Below are 21,543 nucleotides of genomic sequence, written 5' to 3'. Positions count from 1 at the left end.
GCTAATCAAGAATCTATCTGCCTCGGCTGTAACAAAAAAAAGTGCAGCACCACCGGGCTACGTTCACCGAAGCAGGAGATGAGCAAATAGATTTAAAATCATTAATTGCTCCCACCCGCAAAATTCTTGACAAGCTCTCTCTTGACAAGTCACGCTCCGAATGCTTTATGTCCCCGAGCCTCTGTAATCACATCAAGCGATGAGCGTTGGAGATATTATTCCATCGGCGAACAACCTTGTTGATAAAATAAAGAAGGGACATGATGTTTAATACACAATGAAAGGTAACGCCTTGAAGTAGTGTTTGTTGCTATCTGCAACGTGGCACTGGTAAATCAGGGTGACTTGTTTTGGGGATTTTAGCCGTGCGCATGCCCCATTCCCCTCCTCCCCAGTTGCTCGGCTCCAGAAGGCTTGCTATTGGAGTTGTAATTCATTGTGTGCGAATTCCTTTGAGAGACGTCCTTCACATGGGACATAAATATCAGTCGTAAATCACAGGCAGGAGCGCGCACACACACACACGCCAACTATGCCTCACATTTATAGAGAGCTGTTAAACGTGCACTGATACGTAATCAATTAAACTTCGAGCCACGGGAGGAGGTTTCAGAATGCAAGACTCAACAGCAGAGGACACTTCAATACCAATGTAAATTAGGTGATTATCAATCATTAGGGGTTTTATGTTTAAACTCTTTAAGTTGCCAGCCATCAATTTATTTCTTGACTGATTGTGGCACAGCCAGCCATTCAACCTTACCTTTGCCTTATATTCATTGGAACTCAGAAGGATGAGAGGGAATCTTATGGAAACATATATAATTCTTAAAGGATTGGACAGGTTTGATGCAAGAAAAATGTCTTCCATGTTGGGGGAGTCCAAAACCAGGGGGGTCACAGTTTAAGAATAAGAGGTAGGCCATTTAGGACTGAGATGAGGAAAAAAAAATTCACCCAGAGAGTTGTGAATCTGTGGAATTCTCTGCCACAGAAGGCAGTGGAGGCCAATCCACTGGATGTATTCAAGAGAGAGTTGGATATAGCTCTTAGGGCTAACGGAATCAAGGGATATGGGGAGAAAGCAGGAACAGGGTCCTGATTCTGGATGATCAGCCATGGTCATATTGAATGGCGGTGCTGGCTCGAAGGGCCGAATAGCCTACCCCTGCACCTATTTTCTATGTTTACCCTGAAGCCCTTACCTGCAGTTCCTCGTGTCAACCATTCAACCGATTGGGTCCAGATCTGATCTCATCAGATCATTCCCTTTCTGCTGATTTCCCTGTAGCCCGACAGTTTGTTCTCTCCAGATGCCCATTGACTCTCCTTTAATGTGTTTGCCACTTATTCTTATGAAGAGGTAATTTGCAGTGGGCAATTAACCTATTGGCAGCTCGTTGGGGCTTTAAAGGAAACCAGGGCACCTGGAGGAAACTCACACAATCATGGCGAGAACGGGCAAACTCCACACTCACAGTCCTTAGACTTTACTGTAGACTTGAGAGACACAGCGTGGATACAGTGCCTCTCAGCCCACTGACCAGTGACCAATCGTACACTAACACTATCCTCCGCACAATCTTATCGAAGCCAATTAGCCGACAAACCTGCACGTCTTTGGAGTGTGGAAGGAAACCGGAGCACCCGGAGAAAACCCATGCAGGTCAAGAGGAGAACGTACAAACTCTGGATGGACAGCACTCATAGTCAGGATCGAACCCGAGCCTCTGGTGCTGAAAGGCACCAGCTCTACGGCGCTGCCACCGGGCCACCACAGATCCTGGGGTCGTTTCTGAACTTGGATCCCTAGACTATCTGTTGCTCCCCCATGTCATCACTTGCCGGCAAGGATGTTGCAGGCTACAGATTGGAGGCATCTCCTTTAACTCCAGCGGATCTGGTAACATTTAGCTGTTATCCTTTCTCCATTATATCACCACTATGTTTTGTCGACAGACTCGAAGCAAGACATGAATCATTGATAACCCAACAGTGGATGTGCAAAGCTGAGTGAAAAGGGCAGATAGAAACTCATCGCAGAAAAGCTCGAAAGGCCAATGAGGGTAGCATTGGGGAACAAAAAATTGCACTTGGCATCTTTGCTCATTTCTGATTTTCATTTCAGTAAATAACTCACTGAGAGTATTGAAAACATAGAAAACAGGTGCAGGAGTAGGCCATTCGGCCCATCGAGCCAGTACCGCCATTCAATATGATCATGGCTGATCATCCAAAATCAGTACCCTGTTCATGCTTTTCCCCCGTATCCCGTGATTCCTTTAGTTCGAAGAGCTAAATCTAACTCTCCCTTGGAAACATCCAGTGAATTGGCCTCCGCTGTCTTCTGTGGCAGAGAATTCCACAGTTAATGTCCCAGTGGCGTCCAGGGCATTCACTGTGACTCTGTGAACACTACCACCACTGCCGCCGTTTTCAGTACCGTCTCGCCATTGGGGCACGTTCTGCGACGTGCAGTCTTTTGGGTAAATTTGCCAACGTTGGCGGCTTCAGTTCCGTCTCGCTGTTTGGGCATTTTCCGCGGCGCTCGGTCTTCTGAGTAACGATTGGCCGGTTTGTTTTCCTTTGTAAACTTGAGTGATGGTACAGTGTTGTAAAAATTACACATTGCACTAGAGACTGAGTACAGAAGTGTTTACTTAAGTGCGAGTTTACACACGTCGCCGAGAGCCGTTTAGTCAGGGAACGTCTGTATAAAGAGAAATGCCTCCCCACAGCACTTGCTCCAGCCCCAGCACACCTCAAGATTCAAGTCAAGATTGTGTAATTGCCACATGCACAGGGAAGGGAACAATTAAATTCCTACTTGCTGCAGCTTTACAGCCACATTAACGCAACAACATAACAAATGATTGTACAATAAACAACAATACAATCATTTATCAACTGAACTAGGTAACAAGATCAGTGCAAGTCGAAGTAAGTCGTGCAACCTATACAAAGTCCACAGTAGTCTGGTGCTGAGGTAGGATTGCCGTTAGGATTGTGCAGCGTGGCTCAAAAGCCTGATGGTTGATGGGAAGAAGCTATTCTTGAACCGGGAGGTAACAGTTTTCATACTCCTGTACCATAATAGACAATAGACAATAGGTGCAGGAGGAGGCCATTCGGCCCTCCGAGCCAGCACCGCCATTCAATGTGATCGTGGCTGATCATTCTCAGTCAGTACCCCGTTCCTGCCTTCTCCCCATACACCCTGACTCCGCTATCCTTAAGAGCTCTATCCAGCTCTCTCTTGGGAGGAGCAGGATGTTTCCACTAGTGGGAGAGTCTAGGACTAGACGCCACAGCCTCAGAATTAAAGGGCATTCTTTTAGGAAGGAAATGAGGAGAACTTGCCACAGAAGGCAGCGGAGGCCAAGTCAGTGGATGTTTATAAGACAGAGATAGATAGATTCTTGATTAGTACAGGTGTCAGAGGTTATGGGGAGAAGGCAGGAGAATGGGGTTAGGAGGGAGAGATAGTTCGGCCATGATTGAATGGTGAAATAGACGATGGGCCGAGTGGCCTAATTGTACTCCGATCACCTATGACCTTTTGAGAGCATGGCCAGGGTGGCGTGGGTATTTGATGATATTAGCTCCCATCTTGAGGCAGCTCTTCTGGTAGATCCCTTCAATGGTGGGGAGGTCAATAGTCATGATGAACCAGGCAATGTCCACAAAGCCCTCCATGCCCGCAGGCATCCTTCTGAAATGTGGCCAAATTTGATGTTGAGGATTTGAGGAGATTTATTCAAAGGCCTTCAGGTGTGGATAACTTCAGCTGTGGAGATCCTGAGGGCTTCCTACTGGAATAGAGACGTCGTGGTGAAGCAGGTAGAGTCGCTGCCTTAGAACCACAGAGTTTCAGGTTCAATCCTCATTTCCAGCGCTGGCTAGGTGGAGTTTGCTCATTCCACCTGTGGCTGCATGGGTTTCTTTCGGGTGCTCCGGTTTTCTCTCACATCTCAAACGTTGTGCTGTTTGGTAGGCTAGTAGGTCATTGTTATTGCCCCTGGTGTGGACAGGGCATGTAAGGGAGAAGAACTTACAGGGAAATAACTGGAAGAATGGGACTGCCCTGTGAACTGACATGGACTTGATGGACTGCTCGTATAGTGTAAGGAAGTCCTTCTACACTTCACGCTGCCTCACGAAGGCCACCAGCATAATCAAGGATGAGTCTCACCCCAGTCGGTCACTCCCTCCTCTCCCCTCTTCCATCAGGTAAGAGTTACAGAAGTGTGAAAACGCACAGCTCCTGATTCAGGGACAGTTTCTTCCCAGCAGTTATCATGCAACTGAACCATCTTATCACCATCCTGAGCTACCGTCTCATGGAAGACCCTCGGACTATCTTTTATTGGACTTTACTGGACTTTATCTGGAACTAAATGTTATTCCCTTATCCTGTGTCTGCGCACTGTGGATAGCTTGATTGTACACATGTATAGTCTTTTTGCTGACTGGATAGAACGCAACAAAAAAGCTTTTCACTGTACTTCTGTACATGTGACAATAATAAAAGTAAACGAGTCATGCAGGAGTAACTATTCAACCTGACAGAGGGGCCATTAACGAGCTAATTGACAGATCTTGCCAGAGGAGAATGCGTTGCTTGTGTCAGTCTGGAAGCTTGCTGCAACCTGCAAGGTGGTCAAATGTCTTCATCCTGCGCTCTGTTATTTGATGTTCCTACAACAGCAGGGAGCGAATAGAAAACAAATAACACGGTAATCTTTGTGTTGAATGGTTTCTTTTGCTGCAGATGCTTCTTGGCGATTCTTCGACCATTTGTGTTTACGTTTTGGATCTTTTCAATGAAGTTGATAAAGGAATAGGTATTTTAGTTTAGTTTAGTTTAGTTTAGAGATACAGCGCGGAAACAGGCCCTTCAGCCCACTGCGTACGCGCCGACCAGCGATCCCCGCATATTAACACTATCCTACACACACTACGGACAATTTTTACATTTACCAAGCCAATTAAACTACACACCTGCACGTCTTTGGAGTGTGGGAGGAAACCGAAGATCTCAGAGAAAACCCACGCAGGTCACAGGGAGACCTGTACAAACTCCGTACAGACAGCACCTGTAGTCGGGATCGAACCTGGGTCTCCGGCGCTGCATTCGCTGTAAGGCAGGAACTCTACCGCTGCGCCACCGTGCCGCCCAATATTTCCATCGGCATCAGTGAGAACTCTCCTTTGTCGTGGTATCAGTTCTGTATTTTCTCATGTACCAAGATATAGTGGAAATCATTTTTTGCGTACGGTCCAGGCAGATCAGACTATATGTGAGTGCGATCCTGCCATACAGTTAATGCAAAAGAGAAAATAAACACAAGAGTGCAGAATGTAGTGTAGAGGAAGTACAGACTTTTAAAATGTGTAAGGGCCACAATGAGGTAGGTCGGAAGATCGGGAATACATCCTTTACATATAGTCTGAAGAAGGGTCTCGACCCGAAACGTCACCCATTCCTTCTCTCCAGAGATGCTGTGTGTCCCACTGACTTACTCCAGCTTTTTGTGGTTATAATCTTTCCAGTTCATTGCTAGCTTTTCTGAATATAATTTCAGGAAACGGAAGGATTATGAATTGAAGCATAATTTCTGCTGAAATTTTAAATGAAATCAATGTCTGGTTGACTGGAACCTTGTTGAGAGCCCCCCTTTGTTCTGGCTATCAGGGCACATGTTCCACCCTGAACAGAATCTGACCTGACTCTCTGTTGCAGCAGCAAAGTTGGTGTCAGCATTTAAAAGGAAAATCAACAGGTGGAAGAACCACAGGTGCTGGGAATCTGAAATAAAAACCGAAAGTGTTGGAAGTATTCAACTTTAGTTTCAGTTTACTTCATTGTCACTTGTACTGAGGTACAGTGAAAAGCTTTTTTCGCGTGCTAACCAGTCAGCGGAAAGACAATGCTTGATCACAATAGAGCCATTCACAACGCACAGATACATGATAAGGGAATAACATTTAGTGCAAGATAAAGCCAGTAAAGTCCGATCAAAGATAGTCCGAGGGTCACCGATGAGGTAGATTGTAGCTCAGGACTGCTCTCTGGTTGTGGTAGGATAGTTCAGTTGCCTGATAATAGCTGAGAAGAAGATGTCCCTGAATCTGGTCAATTTGTCAAAAGAATATGAGTTGATGTTTCAGACCGTTAATCAGAGTGAGGCAAAATCACAAAATAAGCAGGTTTTAAGTAGCAGGCTCGGGTGAAAAATGAAGGGAATGGATGGGAATGTACGTGATAGGATGGAGACAAAGAGAAACCGAATGACACAAGTAATGATGCTGTGGGCAGGGAGACGGTGGGGGAGGTTTGTTCATTACACCTGATCTGTTTGGAGGTGGTGCAAGTAGAAGGAAATTAATGAGAAAGAGGAAAGAGAAAAAATAAGAAACGGTTGGGATTCAGAGGTAATAGCAATGCAGTTGTTGGAGGTCTAAAATAAAGAGAATACTCAGCAGGGCAGTGACCTCCTGCGTGACCTCCTGAGCATTTCCAAGGTTTTCACTTTTCACTCCTGATGTGGCCCATTTTGGTTGCTTCTCACTGTTTTATTCCAGCCTATCCTTTTCAACTTGACTCTTTGGTGCAGCCAGGACTGAGCCTGGGCCTGCTTGGACCAGCTCTGCATTGGGCCGGACTGTACCCTGTGAAACCAGTTTAATTTTTGAGAATGAATGAATGAATGAGAATGAGAATGAGTAAGTTTATTGGCCAAGTATGCATATACAAGGAATGTGCCTTGGTGCTCCGCTCACAAATGACAACACAAACATACAGTTAACAATTAAGAATAAAGCATAAACACATCAAAACAATACGGATGCACCATTACGGTCTAAACATGTGGGTGAAAATAAACCAGAGCAAAAAAGAGACAACAGACTTTGGTTATTGAGTAGAACTATCGCTCGTGGGGAAAAAAACTGTTTTTATGTCTGGCTGTGGCTGCTTTGACAGTCTGGAGTCGCCTTCCAGAGGGAAGTGCTTCGAAGAGTTTGTGGCCAGGGTGAGAGGGGTCAGAGATGATCTTGCCCGCTCGCTTCCTGGCCCTTGCAGTGTACAGTTCGTCAATGGGGGGAGGGTTGCAGCCAACAACCTTCTCAGCTGTGCGAACGATCCGTTGCAGCCTCCGGATGTCGTGCTTGGTGGCTGAGCTAAACCAGACCATGATGGAGAAGGTGAGGATGGACTCAATGATAGCAGTATAGAATTGGACCATCATTGCCTGTGGCAGATTGTGTTTCTTCAGTTGCCGCAGGAAGTGCATCCTCTGTTGGGTCTTTTTGACTGTGGAGTCGATGGTGGCTCCCCATTTAAGGTCCTTGGAGATGATGGTTCCAAGGAACTTAAATGACTCCACAGATGTGACTATGGTGTTGTTGATGGTGGGTGGGGGGAGGGGAGGGGATCTCTTCGAAAGTCTACAATTAGTTCCACTGTCTTGAGAGCATTGAGCTCCAGGTTGTTGCGATGGCACCAGGACACCAGCTGAGTCACTTCCCCTGTGTAGGCAGATTCCTCCCCATCCTGGATCAGTTTAGTTTAGTTTACAGTACAGAAACAGGCCCTTCGGCCCAACGAGTCCGTGCCGACCAGCGATCACCCCGTGCACTAGGACTATCCTACACACTTGGGACAATTTACAATTATACCAAAGCCAATGAACTTACAAACCTGTATGTCATTGGAGTGTGGGAGGAAAGCGGGGCACCTGGAGAAAACCCACGCAGTCATAGGGAGAATGTACAAACTCCATGCAGACAGCACCCATAGTCAGGACTGAACCCGGGTCATTGGAGCTGTAAGGCAGCACTCCACTGCTGTGCCATTGTGCTGCCACTGTAACTCTCTTAGAACTTTCCATGGTACCTTTCCAATAATATGTCAAGGTGTGACTTTGGAGCACAAACACTGAGGGCATTCCTCCAATCCAAGGAATATGTTCAGTCCGTCCACCCCGTTAAAGTTGGCCTGTTTCCACACTTGCCTGCAATGATGGGCAGTTCCTCTCACTGTCCATCATGTTACACTGCATTCTATTTGCTTGAATGTTTGTAAAATCTCATCAGAGCAGGGTTTCAGCGAGGCTCTGCTACCTATCAATGGTATCTGGCTAAGCTTGTTGAATGAAGTGTCTAGACCCATTATCAAACCTTCTGCATCAGTGCACTGGCTGTTAATCAGTTTATTGTAAGTCTCTGTGCTTCCTGTTGTTACTGCTTGAGGTACGGTATAGACATCTCTCAAACCCAATTTCTCATTGTCAGAATAAATTGCAGTATTTCTTTCTGTTGTCATCGTCAAATTCCCATCGAAATTGCTTCTATTGCTGATAGTGTTGACCTGCAAAATATAGAAATGCGGCTTTTCCTTTGGCAACTGAAGCACTTGGCTGACCTGAACTAGCAAGATGTAAGTGGTGGGTTATTGCAACTGACTGGACTGGACTAGACTGGACTAGACTGGACTGGACTGGACTTGTTAGCATGGTTCAGACTCAGTTTTGAAAGCCTTGGACTTTGCTCTAGCTCATTATCTCCATTTATACCAATGGCATTTGGTGTTCTTGTGTATTATCTCTATAGCCAAACCACTTTTTCTGTATAAGATAGACACAAAAATGCTGGAGTAAATCAGTGGGTCAGACTGCATCTCTGGAGAAAAGGAATAGGCGATGTTTCGGGTCGAGATCCCTCTTCAGACTGAGAGTCAGGGGAAAGCGAATCGAGAGATTTGGATAGTGATATAAAGAGATATAGATCAAATGAATGAAAGATATGCTAAAAAAACATTGTAGTGCTGTTGAGTCTCATTGTCTATAACTCGTTAGCTCTGGGCTAATGAGTTGCAGACAATGAGACTCAACAGCACTACTTTGAAACTAGAAAACGACTTGGGTGGGGGAGGGACGGAGTGAGAGAGGGTGCACGTTACTCCAGCTTTTTGTGTCTATCTTCGGTTTAAACCTGAATCTACAGTGCCTTCCTACCAATTCTCCCTGTATTCATCTGCAGTGCTCCACGTAGTCAACATGTTTGTCCACATCCACCCAATAACCCGTTTGCATGGGGCATGCTGCAAACTGACTCCAAACTGCAATGCATGAATAAGTTGTGAATGGAACCAATGTAGTCGCTTTTTGTTGGACCACAATTGGAGTATTGTAAGCAGTTCTGGGCGCACATAGGTAGGAAAGATATAATTAAGCTGGAGTGGGTGCAGAAAAGATCCACGAGGATGTTGGTGGGACTGGAGGGATTGGATTGTAAGAAGATATTGGATAGACTGCGATTTCCTTTGATGGAGTGAAAGAGGGCCAGGGCTGTCCTTGTAAAGGTCTATCAAATTATAGGCGGCACAGATAGGGTCAACAGTCACAGCCTCTTTTCCAGGGTAGGGGAGTCTAACACGATAGGAGCTTAGGTTTACAATGAGAGGGGGAAAGGATTTAAAGGGGACCTGAAGGGCAGAGCGTGGTTGGTATGTGGAACGAGCTGCCAGTGGAAGTGGTGAAGGCAGGTAAAATGACAACGTTTAAAAGACATTTGGACAGATGCATGAATAAGACTGCTGTGTGCAGTTTTGGTCTCCAAATTTGAGGAAGGATATTCTTGCTATTGAGGGTGTGCAGCGTAGGTTTACTAGGTTAATTCCCGGAATGGCGGGACTGTCATATGTTGAAAGACTGGAGCGACTAGGTTTGTATACACTGGAATTTAGAAGGATGAGAGGGGATCTTATCGAAACGTATAAGATTATTAAGGGGTTGGACATGTTAGAGGCAGGAAACATGTCCCCAATGATGGGGGAGTCCAGAACCAGGGGACACAGTTTAAGAATAAGGGGTAGGCCATTTAGAACAGAGATGAGGAAAAACTTTTTCAGTCAGAGAGTTGTGAATCTGTGGAATTCTCTGCCTCAGAGGGCAGTGGAGGCCAATTCTCTGAATACATTCAAGAGAGAGCTAGATAGAGCTCTTAAGGATAGCGGAGTCAGGGGGTATGGGGAGAAAGCAGGAACGGGGTACTGATTGAGAGTGATCAGCCATGATCACATTGAATGGCGGTGCTGGCTCGAAGGGCCGAATGGCCTACTCCTGCACCTATTGTCTATTGTCTATTGTTTCGAGTGATATGGGCAAATGCAGGCAACTTCTACTAGGTCAGATAGGCAACTTTATCGGCATGGACGAGTTGGGCCGAATGGCCTTTTTCCATGTTGTATAGGTCTACGTAGTGCTCTGCTTCCATTCTTCACCCCAGACATAAAGCTCACCAAATGGTTCCACTTTCTGCATAACATCTTTAATTAAGATATCTCTCTCTTGATGTAATATGAGAAGATTTGTCACCTTGGCCCTTCTTCCATCAGAAGTACTCCATTCATCCATCATGCAGATGCAGGCAATCACGATGACTATGCTGGAGCAAAAATAAAAATTGCAGATGCTGAAAATCGATGGAAAGTTAAAGCGTGGGAACAGGCTCTTCGGCCCACCGAGTCCTCACCGACCATTGATCACTCGTTCTGTGCTATCCCACTTTCACATCCACTCTCTACATAACGGGGGCAATTTCACAGAGGCCAATTAACCTGCACGTCTTTGGGATGCCAGAGGAAGCACTTCAAATAGCCTAGACATAGAAGGCGATGAGCCAAATGCTGGAAGATGGGATTTATATGGATGTGTAAGGGGTTTTCTGCGCCGAGCTTTCGCCCGACCTAAGGTCCCCGTGCCTTGCTCTGATCCCTTGACCAGGCCGCGCACACTGGTTCCCTGTGAGTGGTTCGACCCACTCACCCCCTACGGTTCTAGACACTGGACTTAGATGCAGGAACGTTTATAGTGCAGAAAAATTCAACCAGACCAGATTTAAAGACCAGGGTTTAAATGGAAAAGGCTTTTATTGAGCGCTTGGGACTATTGTCCATGAATACTTATACACAGTTCTATTAGACATATGCATAACTACACGAATACTTAGACACAGTTCTAAACGACATAGGCATAACCACACGAATACTTAGACACAGTTCTGAACGACATATGCCCAACTACACGAATACTTAGACACAATTCTATTAGACATATTCTTGACTGTAAGATGGGAACGTACGACATATCGCAAAATTGACCAACACATATTCATTTACACACCCACGTTTATTCAAACCACCCTCCCCTCTACACTAAACTATGTCCAGGATGTGCAGGATCGGGGTACATGCTCACCATGGGGCTATTACTGGGGTTACTGGCTGTTCGTGCTGCTTCTCCGCTGCTTTCCGTGAGGGTCGTGCTTGTCCCCTGAGTTTCTTCCTTCCGTTTCTTGCGTTCCTGGCCAGTCGTTGCGAGCGTTGCTGTCCCTGCTGCGAGCGTGTCTTGCCTGTCTTTTCGTCTTCCTCCTGGCTTGCGTTCCTTGCAGGTTTTCTTGCAGTATTTCTTCTTGCCTTGCACTAGTTCTTCTGCCTTCTGACTTGCATCCGTTTGACTTGCCTGTCTTTTCTTCCTCCTGCATCCGTTTGACTTTCCTGTCTTTTCTTCCTCCTGCATCCGTTTGACTTTTGTTTAAAACCCAAAAGTCGTGGCCAGTTATACTATTCTGACCCGTCCTATCTCCCGCCAGATCTTGGGATCTCTTTGTTTAAAAGATATGTATTGAGTTTTCTCTCTGATCTGCGCTTATGTCCGGGGGTACCGGGGATGGCCAGACGGTGTTAATTGGTATTTTGTTGCGAGGTGATGGGTTTAACTGGTTTCCCATCACCTACCAGGTAGTTTTCTATGGGCTATTGTGCCCCCTTAACGAGATTAACTGTGTAGGTCGGCTTGGGGCATTGTGAGTATGCTGATGTCAGCGCCCCAGTGTCTGGACTTCGACCTGGTTTCGCAGGTTTCTGCATGGCCAATACCCATCCATTGTTCTGGCTGTGGCTTTGCAGAAACCTAGAAACTGGGCTGTAAGGTTTTTGCTTTTGTGGCTGGTCACGAGGTCCTGCGGCCATTTTAGGACCCACAGATTGTGACATCCCTTGGTAAACTGACCGCAGCCTTTCTCCGCTATCAGCCCCAGTCTCCCGTTTAAAATGTCCAAACTGCAGCTCTTTGGTTAGGTGTTGCTTGCAGAATGAGGGAAAAATTCTCAAATCTTACAGATGGTACCCACTAGCTGGTTGGAATTTCTTGGGACAAGCTGTATGAGGATGACTTTACTTTAGACTTTAGATATACAGCATGGAAACAGGCCTTTCAGTCCACCAGGTCCACGCCGACCAGCGATCACCCCGTACACTGGCACTGCCCTACACATTATGAACAATTTACACAAGCCAATTAACCTACAATTAACCTATACATCTTTGGAGTGTGGGAGGAAATCGGAGCACCCAGAGAAAACCCACGCGGTCACAGGGAGAACGTACAAACTCCGTACAGACAGCACCCGTAGTCGGCATCAAACCCAGGTCTCGGGCGCTGTAAAGCAGCAAATCCACCACTGCCAAATCTAAGGCATTTCTTCTGTTCTCTCCAACCCTCTGCCTCACTGCAACTTAAAAGACGCTTTCTTCTCACTTCTCTGGTTCTGATGAATCTCGACCTGAGACATTAACCTTGTTTCTCTCTTCCAATGTTTTCTGTTTTTATTGAGGTAATTGTGTTCTTTTCCAATTCCGTAGTGACTTCACTGTTGAAATGTGACCTTTTTTTTGCCAACTGAAGCATGCGACAGTCCAGTGTTAAGTCATCCCTGCAGTCCCCTGCTGCTGTGGCCTGCTGGGCCACACACTTCATCACCACACACCCAGGCCTTGGACAAATGAGGGGCCGTGGAGAGAGAAGCACAATCAGATTTGCTGCAAACTCACCTCGTGCTTGCAAGCAAGGGTCAACAATCTTCCTCAACAAAATCCGAAGAAGCACTGCTATCCTTGGTGCTCATTTAGTTGTAGTTTGGAGATACAGCATGGGAGCAGGCCCTTCTATGCTTTGTACTGACCATCGATGACCATCGATCACCCCACCGCTGTGTGTGTTATCCCACTTTCTCACCCACTTCCGACACACTAGGGATAATTTGCAGAGGCCAATTAACCTACAAACCCACACGTCTTTTGGGATACAGGAGGAAACCGGAGCACCCGGATGAAACCCACGTGGTCACAGGGAGAACGTGCAAACTCTGCACAGACAGCACCAGAGGTCAAGATCGAGCCCGGGTCTCTGGCACGCCACCAGCTGGACCACGATGAGATGGCAAATGGTACCGGCTGTGCCACTGTGCTCCCTCTGTTACTCCTCTGTCATTCCTCTCTTTCTTTAGTCACCCACCTTCCAATCTCTCATTTCTTTCCTTTCTCTGCCGTGCCTCTGCGGTTTCTTACACCAAGATAGACTCAGTAACCTTGTCGCGAATGCGCTCCATTTGCTGTAAGTGTTTTCATTCATTGCACTGCTCACACCACTTCACACCCTTCTGCTCCCATCAGCACAGATTATCTGCAGTCCCCAGATAACAGGAGAAGCAGAGTGGGCATCCTGCAACGCTGCCGGAGCCTCGAGGACAGAGTCCCGGCGGCCGGGCCAAGGTGGATGGCCCACGCCACAGAGAACTAAGGGGACGTGGCGTGGGGGGGCACTGAGAACTAAGGGGACGTGGGGTGGGGGGGCACTGAGAACTAAGGGGGACGCGGCGTGGGGGGAAGCTGAGAACTAAGGGGGATGCGGAGTGGGGGGGCACTGAGAACTAAGGGGGACACAGAGTGGGGGGTACTGAGAACTAAGGGGGATGCGGAGTGGGGGGGCACTGAGAAATAAGGGGACGCGGAGTGGGGGGGCGCTGAGAACTAAGGGGGATGCGGAGTAGGGGGGCACTGAGAACCAAGGGGATGCGGCGTGGGGGGAAGCTGAGAACTAAGGGGGACGCGGAGTGGGGGGGCACTGAGAACTAAGGAGGACGCAGAGTGGGGGGTACTGAGAACTAAGGAGGCCGCAGAGTGGGGGGGAGCTGAGAACTAAGGGGGACGCGGCGTGGGGGGCACTGAGAACTAAGGAGGACGCAGAATGGGGGGCACTGAGAACTAAGGGGGAACCGGCATGGAGGAGTGCCGAGAACAAAGGGGGAACTGGCGTGGGGAGGCACTAACTAAGGGGGAGCCGATGTGGGGGCGGGGAGCCGAGAACTAAGGGGGACCCAGTAGGGGGGGGGGGGAGAGGTGACGATGAAGAGATGAGTACTTTTTGTAACTTTATCGGCGCCTTTGTGGCGACTATTTTGTGTTCTTTGGAAACATAGAAAATAGGTGCAGGAGTAGGCCAATCACCCCTTCAAGCCAGCACCGCCATTCAATATGATCAGGACTAATCATCCAAAATCAGTACCATGTTCCTGCTTTCTCCCCATATCCCTTGATTCCGTTAGCCCTAAGAGCTATATCTAACTCTCTTGAAAACGTTAATTGAATTGGCCCCACTGCCTTCTGTGGCAGAGAATTCTACAGATTCACAACTCTCTGCATGAATACGTTTTCCCTCATCCCAGTCCTAAATGGCCTACCCATTATTCTTAAACTGGTGACCCCTGGTTCTGGACTCCCCCAACATCGGGAACATTTTTCCTGCATCTAGCGTGTCCAATGCCTTAAGAATTTTATATGTTTCTATAAGATCCCCTCTCATCCTTCTAAATTCCAGTGAATACAAGACCAGTCGATCCATTCTTTCATCATATGTCGGTCCTGCACTCCGGGAATTAACCTGGTGAATCTACGCTGCACTCCGTCAATAGTAATAATGTCCTTCCTCAAATTAGGAGACCAAAACTGCACACAATACTCCAGGGACCTGTACTAGGACTGCAGTAGGACTTCCTTGCTCCTGTACTCAAATCCTCTCGCTGTGAAGGCCAACCTTCCATTTGCTTTCTTCACTGCCTGCTGTGCCTGCATGCTTACCTTCAGTGACTGAAGTATGTAAAAACTTTGTATGCACAAACAAAGAATTTCACTGTACAAGTGACAATAAAGTATCACCATCATCATAGTGTCAGATCAATGCAAGCCCTGAGATGGACAGAGACCAACCTCCACCTTAAACATTCTCCGCACCCCACATTGCACCGTGCTAAGCACAGTATGCATTGCCAGGCCCTTGGCATGACCTCGCAAACCTGCTCTAAGAAGGGAGCAGCATCATCTGCAGGTTCCCCTTTACTTTCTAACTTCATGAGAAAAGCCCAGGAATGCCCACACACCAGATAATCAGAGAGAAGGTGGCCCACTAACAAAGAGATAGGAGCTGGAGACACCAGGAGACTACAAATGCTAGGAATCTTGCATAGAACACGAGGGCTGGAGTAAATCAGCGGCTCAGGCAGCATCTCTGGAGGACGTGGATAAGAGACGTTTCGGGTCAGGATTCTTCTTCAGACTGATTGTGCACATGGATTTTATACCTGACATATGGATTTTATATCTGATATATTTACATCTCATTTTACATTTTACGTTTGAAGAAGGGTTTCGGGTCGAAACGTCACCTATTCCTTTTTATCCAGAGTTGCTGCCTGACCCGCTGAGTTACACCAGCATTTTGTGACAATCTTTGGATTTTATCTATAAACCAAAACTCTTGTTTGTTTGTTCCTGAACTACAGCCAAAATGGTACACGATAGCGCAACAATTTTAGGCCCACCTTACTCACCGTCGTCCCTTTGGTACTAATGGAAGAAGTTTCATTGAAATCGGTGTCGTATTTTTAAAGTTATTCACATTTTAAAGTTTAAATCTATCTCCCAGGGAGGGAGGATAAGAGGGGTTGAGGGGGATGGAGTGGGGGGGGGGGGGGAAGGGGAGGGGAAGGGGGGAGGGGAGGGAGGAAGGAGAGGGTGCTCACCAATGCAGGAGAGGTTTGGGCCCAACGGGTCCACTTGGTCTAGCATGATTCTATATCTCCAGAATGAAGTAAAAGGCATCTGAGATTCACCTGATTAATTACATCTGTTAGATTAACATAAAAAAGCTCTGAGACGCCTTCACATTTCCCTTGTTTCCATGTATCTCTTTTGCAGCAACTTGATTTCTTTTAATTAATGGAGTTTGCACCATTCTGAGTGGGCTGAAGATTATACATCTCATGGCAAATTACTCTTCTGTGAACATTATCATTGGGATAACCCGCTGCAGCGATGAATCATGATATCATTCTTGTTGGAAAGAAGTTACGCTGCCCCGTTAGACAGTGTGATCGCCAACACTATCGCTTTACACTGTAAGAGGGAACGGACGGGGTGAACAGATGAGAGCTCATTTGCTGCATCAGCGTTGACTCTTCACCCAAAGCTCCATAAATCCTCTCACTTTCTCTGTGCCTCCCAGTTTTCAGATGTCTGCCTTGACTGGGTGGCACAGTGGCGCAGCTGGCAGAGATGCTGCCTCACAGCGCCAGGTGCTGTCTGTGCGGAGTTTGCACGTTCTCCCTGTGCCCGTGTGGTTTCCCTCCGGGTGCTCCGGCTTACTCCCACATCCCCAAGACCTGCGGGTATGTAGGTTAATTGGCCCTCTGTAAATTGCTCCTCGTGTGTAGGGAGTGGATGGGAAAATGGGATAACGTAGAACGAGAGTGAATGAGCGATCGGTGGTCAGCATGGGCTCGGTGGGCCGAAGGGCCTGTTTCCAACCTCTATCTCCAAACTAAACTATCCTGCCTGAGTAAATGTTTGTGGTGATGTGCTTTTGGAAAAGATCTTAACAATTTTAATTTTTATTTATTTTGGGGATGGGATGTCACTCAGTTGGTTGCATCTTTGCCTCTGAATCTGAAGTTCCTAGCTTCAAGTCCGACCATGAAAGGACTGGAGCCACAGGAACGCAGGATGTGAAGTGGCAAGAGATAGAAGCAGGCCATTGGGCCCGTCATCCCTGTTCTCCAATTCAGTAAGATTATTGCCATTCTTTGACCTCAACTTGCATTAACTCTGCACCTCCTTGATTCCCATAACAATCTCAGAATGTACTCAGTGCCCTGCTGGGTAGGGAATCTCATAGAATCGCCAGCCCCCACTGGAGAAAACAAAAATCTCCACATCCCTGTCCTAGCCCCTTATTTTTGAGACTACGACCCCCAGACAGGGAGGGTCCCGAGGAGGGTTACAAGAATGATCCCAGGAATGATTGGGTTGACACATGATGAGCATTTGAGGCCTGTACTCACTGGAGTTTAGAAGGATGAGGGGGGGCCTCATTGAAACTTACCGAAAGGCATAGATAGAGTGGATGTGGAGAGGATGTTTCTACTAGTGGGTGAGTCTAGGACCAGAGGGCGCAGCCTCAGAATAAAAGGACGTACCTTTAGAAAGGAGATGAGGAGGAATTTCTTTAGTCAGAGCGTGGTGAATCTGTGGAATTCATTGCCACAAAAGGCTGTGGAGGCCAAGTCAATGGATATCTTTAAGGCAGAGATAGATAGATAGATTCTTGATTAGTAAGGGTGTCAGGGGTTATGTGGAGAAAGCAGGAGAATGGGGTTGAGGGAAAGATAGATCAGCCATGGCCAGACTGAATGGCGGAGCAGACATTGTTGGCCGAATGGCCTAATTCTGCTCCTATCACATGAACATGATCTTGGTTCTGGACCAGCCAGTCAGAGAGATGTCACCTCTATATTTACCCTATCAGGCCTATGAGGAAGGTTACATGTTTCATTGCGATACTGTGGCGTTCACAAACCATAGGCTGATGGTCTCGTGCACCAAAGGCACGTTGTCAGAGGTGCCTCCGTTGAAGCATTGAAACTGGGAACTTTGTGCCCTCTCAATCTGGAGTAAAAGGCTGTTCTGACCAAATAAAATGAGACCGAGGGAGTCGTGTCTGGTGAGCAAGCCGTTACTTGTTCTTCAATCAACACTAAAATGGATTAAGTGGCTATTATATTCCTCTTTGTGAAATGTTGCTGCCTTCAGGCAGGCTGCTGAGCCTCAGCAGTGATCGTACACCGTTGCTTTGGGTTATTGTGCAGTCATGAAAAGGTGAAATGGAAATTCTGGCTGTTTCAGCTCTTTGAAAAAGAGCCTCGAATCTTTGGTCCTATGAAATCTCATCTGATTTGGAGCATTTCCAGTGGCCCTTCCCCCCACTGACAGGCCTTCCATGTCCCATTCTGCTCAGTATTCTCGAAGCACGGAGCATTAGCCACAGACGGACACTGGTGAACCAGGAGTGGACACTGGTGAACCAGGAGTGGACACTGGTGAACCAGGAGTGGGCAATGGGCAAAACCCGGAGTGGAAATTGGTGAACCAGGAGTGGGCAATGGGGAAAACCAGGTAGTGGCCACTGGTGAACCAGGAGTGGACACTGGTGAACCAGGAGTGGGCAAAGGGGAAAACCAGGAGTGGATACTGGTGAACCAGAAATGGACACTGGTGAACCAGGAGTGGGCAATGGGGAAAACCAGGAGTGGATACTGGTGAACCAGGAGTGGGCAATGGTGAACCAGGAGTGGGCACTGGTGAACCAGGAGTGGGCAATGGGGAAAACCAGGAGTGGAAACTGGTGAACCAGGAGTGGAAACTGGTGAACCAGGAGTGGACACTGGTGAACCAGGAGTGGGCAATGGGGAAAACCAGGAGTGGATGCTGGTGAACCAGGAGTGGACACTGGTGAACCAGGAGTGGGCAATGGGGAAAACCAGGAGTGGATTCTGGTGAACCAGGAGTGGACACTGGTGAACCAGGAGTGGGCAATGGGGAAAACCAGGAGTGGACACTGGTGAACCAGGAATGGACACTGGTGAACCAGGAGTGGATACTGGTGAACCAGGAGTGGACACTGGTGAACCAGGAGTGGGCAATGGGGAAAACCAGCAGTGGACACTGGTGAACCAGGAGTGGGCACTGGTGAACCAGGAGTGGACACTGGGGAAAACCAGGAGTGGACACTGGTGTACCAGGAGTGGACACTGGGGAAAACCAGGAGTGTTCACTGGTGAACCAGGAGTGGACACTGGTGAACCAGGAGTGCTGTTTTCTTTCTCTGCACTGGATTCCCTATCAACTTTTTGTTTTGTAGGGAAGAGATATTGAGTGCTATTTTGTAGAAACCTTCTCATTCCTGGGGTTTGGACGTCATTGGCAGTGCCAGCATTTATTGTCCGCCTTGAATTTCCTCTGATATAAGAAAATAACTGCAGATGCTGGTACAAATCGATTTATTCACAAAATGCTGGAGTAACTCAGCAGGTCAGGCAGCATCTCGGGAGAGAAGGAATGGGTGACGTTTCGGGTCGAGACCCTTCTTCAGACTGAAGACTGAAGAAGGGTCTCGACCCGAAACGTCACCCATTCCTTCTCTCCCGAGATGCTGCCTGACCTGCTGAGTTACTCCAGCATTTTGTGAATAAATGAATTTCCTCTGAATTTGACACGCACCGAGGAGAAAACTGCACCGATAAGTCTGGAGTCACACAGGCCAGGCCAGGCCAGGCCAGGCTAGGCTAGGCAAGGGCAGCTAACTTCCCCCTGAGTAGTTTATCTCAGTTTAAATTCCCCAGCCATCATGACGGGATTCAAACTCATGTCGCCGGGGTCAATGGTCCGCACCTCTGACTGTTAGTTAGTCCTTGATCTCAACCACTATTCCACTCAAGATTAAAGCAGGTACCAGAGAATCCCCTGACTGGCCCATCACTGGTATTTGCGAGCAGATGTTGGACACCATTTCAATGGGATCAATTTAGGTTTGGTGCAAATGAATGGGTCGGTATGGACTCACACCACTAAAAGGCCTGAGAGTTTGTACGTTCTCCCCGTGACCTGCGTGGGCTTTCTCCAGGAGCTCCGGTTTCCGCCCATGCTCCAAAGACTTGCTGGTTTATAGGCCAATTGGCTTAGTACACTTGTAAATTGTTCCTAGTGTGTGTGTGTGTGTAGGATAGTTTCAGTTTGCGGGGATTGTTGATCAGTGTGGACTCGGTGGGCATGTTTCTGCGCTGTATCTCTAAACTAAACTAAACCAAACTAATCTAAACTAAACTAAACTAATTTCAATGGTTGCCAATCCAAGTCTTATCTCTTTGGCACCATTGCTTTTAATTTCTTTGTCTAAGAAATCCATTAGTTTAGAAGCTTACGGTTGAATTGCCAACTCTGAAGGGAGAAATCTAAATCCCCTCCTGCCTTTACATTGAGTGATACAACTCAAGACCAGGTCCTTCAGCATTGTGGATCCACACCGACCATCCACCATTCACTGACACAAAACCCATATTTGATCCCATTTTGAATTTTCCCCATATCCCCATAACCTCTGCTACGCACCTACACATGGGGGAGGGGGTTGTAATTTACAGTTACCAACAAACCTACCGACCCACACAGCTCTGAGATGTGGGAGGGAACAGGAGCACACAAGGGAAATAAACACAGTCACAGAGAGAAATGCAAACTCCACAGGGATAGCACTGATGGGAAGAATCAAGCCCTGTTTACTAGATCTGTGGGGCAGCACCTCTACTCACTACACCATCTAGACTCTCTGGATCTTACCCATCGGCACTACGTGGCCCGCGATTGTTTTGGTAGAACTTCATGCCAAGCAGAGTCCAATGGCAATGAACACATTGAATCGGAGTTAATAATCTTTAGACTGTAGACTTTAGAGATAGAGTGCAGAAACAAGCCCTTCGGCCCACCGAGTCTGCGCCGACCAGCGATCCCCATACACTAGCACTGCCCTACGCATCAGGGACAATTTGCAATTTGGCCAAAACCAATTAACCTACATACCTGTATGTCTTTGAAGTGTGGGAGGGAAACCAGAGCATCCGGAGAAAACCCATGCAGTCGTGGATGGGGAGAACGTACAAACTCCGTACGGACAGCACCCGTAGTCGGGATCGTACCCGGGTCTCTGGCGCTGTCAGGCAGCAACTCTACCACTGCGCCACCGCACCACCCTCATTGTGTATTTATTGTTAAAGCAGTGCTGAATTAATATCAGTGCTCAGCAATGGTGTGGAGCTCCAGGCCAGATCTCAGTGGGTGTCTTGCTCACTGTGCACCCTGCAGCCCTCTCGTCCCTGCTCGGTGCATGAGCCCTTGACCAGGCTGTGTTGTCTTGCTCACTGTGCACCCTGCAGCCCTCCCTTCCCTGCTCGGTTGCATGTGCCCTTGACCAGGCTGTGTTGTCCTTCCTTGCAGGTGATCCATTGGAATTCTCCCAAGAAACTGCGAGTGAAGAACAAGCATGTGGAATTCTTCCGGAACCTTTACCTGACGTTCCTTGAATACGACGGGAATCTCCTGCGGCGGGAGCTGTTCGGATGCCCCAGTGAGATCGACAAGAACAGTCAGAATGTAAGTCCAGGGGGAGTGGGGAGACGCTGCCTGAGATGCCTCGCACCAATCGCGCTGCTTACCCAAAGTCTTTTGATGCACTATCAGCGGTCCTACATTTAGCCTTGCACTCACACCTCTTAGTTTCTAGGTACCGAGTTCAAATCCCACTCCAGACTACATGC

General features: G+C 47.6%; 1 protein-coding gene across 5 annotated transcripts in view; it reads left to right on the top strand.

The window, feature by feature from the left end:
• LOC144603581 (xylosyl- and glucuronyltransferase LARGE1) overlaps positions 1–21,543 on the top strand; it is a 305,179-nt gene that overhangs the window by 253,898 nt on the left and 29,738 nt on the right. For all 5 annotated transcript variants that reach the window (XM_078416998.1, XM_078416994.1, XM_078416995.1 and 2 more), the window contains exon 10: positions 21,224–21,379. In XM_078416998.1, coding sequence (XP_078273124.1) covers positions 21,224–21,379 — 156 coding nt within the window. The remainder of the gene's footprint in view (positions 1–21,223; positions 21,380–21,543) is intronic.

The sequence above is a fragment of the Rhinoraja longicauda genome, chromosome 20, assembly GCF_053455715.1.
Source record: "Rhinoraja longicauda isolate Sanriku21f chromosome 20, sRhiLon1.1, whole genome shotgun sequence".
Lineage (NCBI taxonomy): Eukaryota > Metazoa > Chordata > Chondrichthyes > Rajiformes > Arhynchobatidae > Rhinoraja > Rhinoraja longicauda.
This window is presented reverse-complemented; position numbering and strand designations above follow the sequence as displayed.